The sequence below is a fragment of the Nymphaea colorata genome, chromosome 2 (assembly GCF_008831285.2).
Source record: "Nymphaea colorata isolate Beijing-Zhang1983 chromosome 2, ASM883128v2, whole genome shotgun sequence".
In the NCBI taxonomy this organism is placed as follows: Eukaryota; Viridiplantae; Streptophyta; class Magnoliopsida; order Nymphaeales; family Nymphaeaceae; genus Nymphaea; species Nymphaea colorata.
In genome coordinates, this window is record NC_045139.1 from 10,060,166 (window position 1) to 10,065,206 (window position 5,041).

A 5,041-nucleotide genomic window follows, 5' to 3' on the forward strand; every position below is an offset into this window, starting at 1 on the left:
CTTTTTGTTAATGCCTCATTCCATGGGCGCCTTTCTGTAATACTTTTTATAGATAAGTTTGATCGGATCTGGTGAACATGAACATGACGCATGCGTTATACCTTTAATGCGTCTGCTAGCTCCACCAAGTTTCATTTAATATCAAGAATTTTTATATCTAAAAGCAGCGAAACATACTTTTTGTTCTCGGTTTCTTTCGTTTTTGGTTCCGATCGACTGGCCGCTAGCTTTGGTCTTCCGGACCACGAGCGTATACTCCTTCCCTTCTTACCTGACCGGAGTTGTTGACGGTCGGCTGATTTGGTTGAAGACCGGTCACTGGAGAGGTTGGTTGTCCGAAAACCCTAAAAATTATAAGCATTAATTTTTGTGGACGCATAAGATTCAGAATCGGTGAATATTTAATTGAGAGAGAGAGCTGCTTCTTGTTCTTTATATGGACGATGCAAGTGGATGTTGTCTTCACCTTCTTTGTTAGTTGGGAGAAACGTATGACGGGAAAGTAAGCTTAGGGCTTCGGCATTGAAGGTTGGGTTTGGTTGGATGCACCACGGCTTTCTATCTCTCTGTCAATGCAAACAATGTAAATGACTTGGAGTTTTAACTTCTAAGCTCAATGGATTGGATTTGAATTTGAATGAAAAATTTACAACATATATGAATATATATTTTTAAATCAGAAATCTGATGTTTAAATTTACAACCGAATCCATATACAATTGAATCCAAACCACATTATTATGTAATAAAACCTGACTGAGACAGAATTCATTGTTATTAGCGAATGCTCTCATCAATGAATCGACTTTCTCGACCAGATCAAAAGTTTGGAGTATAGTCCGCCGCCTTTTTTTTCCTAGAAAAACATCCTTAGGCGTACATTCATATAACCGTAAACTTGTTTAAGTGGTTTCTTTTAATTAATTCAATTATGAATGATCATATAACAAAAAATCCGTAAAAAGAATTCACATATTCTAAATATCTCTTATATAACAACTTAGCATTAGAAAATCTATCATTGATGACACATTTGTGTAGCCGAGCCGATGAGAAACGGGTCAAGACAGGTGTGTGTTAAAAGCATAATTTAGTTATTACACTTGCATGGACCTAGGTCTAGTTATGTAGGACTGTCTCATAAAACTCGAGTCACTGCCCAACTGCCAATTGAAATTTTGTACATTTAGTACCTTTTGAAAAAAAAAAAAAAAAGATCTGACCTCCTGAAAAATGAGCTGGGTTCTTACAACTCAAACTTAAACTCATTTAACAATTTTGAGCATATAATTAAGTTGGACTAATTGTGCTCATTACAAAATAGACATTTTCCGTGAACTTTTTCATTGCATAATGACGTGTTGTCCATGAGGAAGAAAATACGAGGAAATAAATTTGGAAAAAGCTGAAAAGGATTATTGACGAGAATTTGATTATAAAGGGGTGAGCATTCAAGAGAAAAAGATATGAGAAGGTTCGAAACGAAAGATATCAGGAATAGTCAGTGGTCTGCAGGAGTTCTGAGAACAGGAGGTGCGACAAAGAAGAAGCACCTACCAGTCGACACGAAGGGTCGTTGGATGGAGCCCAGAGGACTCGCTCCCACAATTTCTCCAGCCTCCACCTCCACCCTATATAAACGAAAAGAACTACGGCCACCACAAGCAGAGAGCCGAGGCAGACGCAATTCTAGTGGCCAGAAGGAAGTAGTTGAAGCGAGGAGGAGCCAGTCTCCGCCATGGTTCACGTAGTCATCGTCTCCTTCCCCGCCCCCGGCCACATAAACCCGACGCTGCAGTTCGCCAAGGTGCTGTTGCAGCGGGGCATCCAGATCACCTTCGGCACCACCGTCCAAGCCCAGGCCTACATCGCCTCCTCCACCACGACCGATGGCATCTCCTTCGCCACCGTCTCCGACGGCTTCGACTCCGAGGCCGACGTCAACAACTCGGAGCCCCACTACCCCCGCCGCTACGAGCGCTACGGCTCCGCCTCCCTCGCCGAGCTCATCCGGTCCCTGACGGCCTCCGGTCACCCCGTCGATTGCGTCGCCTTCAACTTCCTCCTGCCCTGGGCCGCCCGCGTGGCCCACGAGCATGGTATCCCCTCTGCCCTCATCTGGCCGCAGCCCGTCTCCGTCCTCGCCCTCTACTACCACTACCTCTTCACCTGCCCGGAGAGCTTCGCCGATCTCTCGAAGGAAATTCAGCTGCCGTGCCTTCCTCCCCTCGTCACGGAGGACCTCCCTTCCTTCTTCCTCCCCGGAAACACCCACCCCCACGCCATCCCCATGCTCCGGGAGATGTTCGACAACATCCACGAGAACAAGTGCGGCTGGGCCTTCACCAACTCCTTCGACGCCTTGGAGGAGGACGTAATCGCCTCCCTCCGGGAGCACAAGATCAACGCCACCGGAATCGGGCCCCTCATCCCCTCCCTCACCCCGAAGACCATCAAGCAGGCGGTCAAGGAGGCTGGCAAGAAGGAGGAGATCGCATGCAACGGTGCCCACGAGAAGCCGGCCATCTCCAATGATCAAAACGCAGCGAGCGAGGAGAAGAAGCCGGAGCCAAGCGAGCAGGACAACAAACCAAAGAAAAGCGAGTTGGTCGAGTGGCTCGACGCGAAGCCCGCGGGCTCCGTCGTCTACGTGTCCTTCGGCAGCATCGCCGACGTGAAGTCGCTGCAGATCGACGAGCTGGCGGCGGGGCTGATGGGGATCGACCATCCGTTCGTGTGGGTCATCCGGCCTCCGGCCGACTACCCCGGATTCCCGGCCGGGTTCGAGGATGTGGTGGAGAAGAGGGGGATGGTGGTGAGGTGGTGCGCGCAGGTGGAGGTTCTGAACCACCCGGCGGTTGGCGGGTTCGTGACGCACTCCGGGTGGAACTCGACGCTGGAAGGGCTGGTGAGCGGGAAGCCGATGGTGTGCGTGCCGCAGTGGAGCGACCAGGCCACGAACGCCAAGATCGTGTCGCACAAGTGGAAGACGGGGCTCCGAGGGAGGAAGAACGACAAGGGCGTGATCGAGAGGGAAGAGTTCAAGAGGTGCGTCGGACTGCTCATGGGCGAGGAGAGCGGGAAGGAGATGAGGGAGAACGCTGCCAAGTACAAGGAGCTCGCCAAGCTCGCCATTCAGGAAGGCGGATCTTCCGACCTCAACATCAAGGCCTTCATCGAAGCCCTGCAACCACAACCGGCAGTAGCAGCAGCGCCACCACCACCACCGGTAGAGGAGCACAAGGAAAGGACCATGGAGGTGAAACCATTAGAGACTTCAGACATCCCTGTGCCTGCATCGGCTTAGAGCGGCTGCCAAGTTTCATGCTTTGCGTATGGCTACGATTCAGAGCAAGCGGCACATCTTTCTGCAATGGAAACCAAAAAACCACACCTTCTCCGATATATCAGATAATTTAGCTTCCGGTAATTAGCCTTGAGCATCGTACTCTGGTTTTCTCTCGCTTTTGCATAAGTGGCCTTCTGGCGGTAACATAGAGCGTGCGCTCCTGCGTGGAAAAATGGCTTTTTGATTCAGTTTGTTCTGTAATAATTTGACATCAAGCCCGACGATTTGATGGCAGTGTAGATTAGCATCTATAATTGTGTGATAAGCTTTCAATTCACTGTGATCTTTCTTTTTTCCATTTCCACGTGAGTGCTATTAATTGATTGGCATTAGAACCTTCCCTCGATCTTCTCTTTCCTGAGATCGTTTTCTTCTTCTTCTTCTTCTTCTTCATTCTTAGCTTCCTTCTGTGATGTGATCGTGTTGGCGACCCGAACGGAAGGCACCGCCGAACGCGCACGTTCGTGTCGTATTCCGGTGCTTTAAACATTCGCCCTCCCAAGTCATGGTTGCGTGTTCGAGTCGAATACGTGTTCGGCGTTCTTGCAGCATCATCAGATTCCGGTTTCTGGTCTGACGCGCGCAGACATTTCTGCCATTTTTCTTCTGTTGAAATAAATGAGAGAAGAGACTCGGCACAAATTCAGGACTTTAAAATTTTTAAAATTGCATCAAACTTTATTAATTCTTTGAACTCGACTCCGCTCGACTCAAGTTTTATAACTTTTATTTGGCAAGGTCCAGCTTGACTCGATTCTGCTCACGTTCTTTACTATATATTTTATATGTTTTCAAGTGACCCATATATAATGATGAACTTTATTATCTTCCGATACATATGAGAGGATTCTTTCTTATTTATTACCAAACAATAAGTATTTACGATTGCAGCGCTACACAAAAATAATAAAAAAACCCAAAAAAACCAACAAAGAGCACATCTATGCACCAAATCTTTGGATTTTCTACATGGCCTAGCTTGTTTAAAATTTTAAGATATAATTTTAAGCCGTTTTAAGTTTTTAAAATTACAAAGTAAGTACTAATGTTAAGTCTAATAAAGTTGAGTCAAGTTCATCCAACTAGAGCGCGACTTATTTACAAATTCGAGTTATCGGTTAAGTTTAAACTTGACTTGTTTAATTAATGAGTTAAACTAGAGTTGAGTTGAACCCGAGTTAGCTGACTTGTTGCATTCCTACTTGGACCTCCATTTTTTATTAAGCTTATTATATATATATATATATATATATATATATACTTAAATGGCATTTAAAGTCACCAAACAAAGACCATTTATCTTTTTCGATCTATTGATCTATTTTTTACCATGTTAAAGTTATTTTTATTATATTTTTTTAAAATGATGGAAAAAAGGAAGATGTTCTCTCTCCCATTGGCCGACGATGCTGTGGGACGGTTCAAGAGCAACACCGACCGACCACCTGTTCCCGCCCGTCAGCCGGCGGGAAGAAGAAAGCGGGGAGGCGGATTGGCAGGTGGAAAGGGAGATTGGCAGGTGGGAGGAAGGATTCCTCACGTTGAGGAGGAGAGGGAATGTCAGGTGAATAATGATACATACATAGAGGATAGTGGAAGGTTCATAAGCGTCACAAAATGATAAACAACGATAACAGCAATTGGTGTAATGAGATTACATTTTTTAGCAGATTATGCGTCTACGCCACTACA

The 5,041-nt window shown here is 46.2% G+C and overlaps 1 protein-coding gene across 1 annotated transcript; it reads left to right on the forward strand.

The window, feature by feature from the left end:
- Nucleotides 1–1,645: 1,645 nt before the first annotated feature.
- Nucleotides 1,646–3,626, forward strand: LOC116247679 (UDP-glycosyltransferase 75C1-like). Its single transcript, XM_031619929.2, has one exon. The coding sequence runs from the start codon at nt 1,739–1,741 to the stop codon at nt 3,305–3,307; it is 1,569 nt and encodes a 522-aa protein (XP_031475789.1). The 5' UTR covers nt 1,646–1,738; the 3' UTR covers nt 3,308–3,626.
- The last annotated feature ends 1,415 nt before the right edge of the window (nt 3,627–5,041 follow it).

Bases quoted from the DNA above. Each gene is read 5' to 3' on its own strand.
- LOC116247679 (XM_031619929.2), top strand. From the start codon at position 1,739: ATGGTTCACGTAGTCATCGTCTCCTTCCCCGCCCCCGGCCACATAAAC.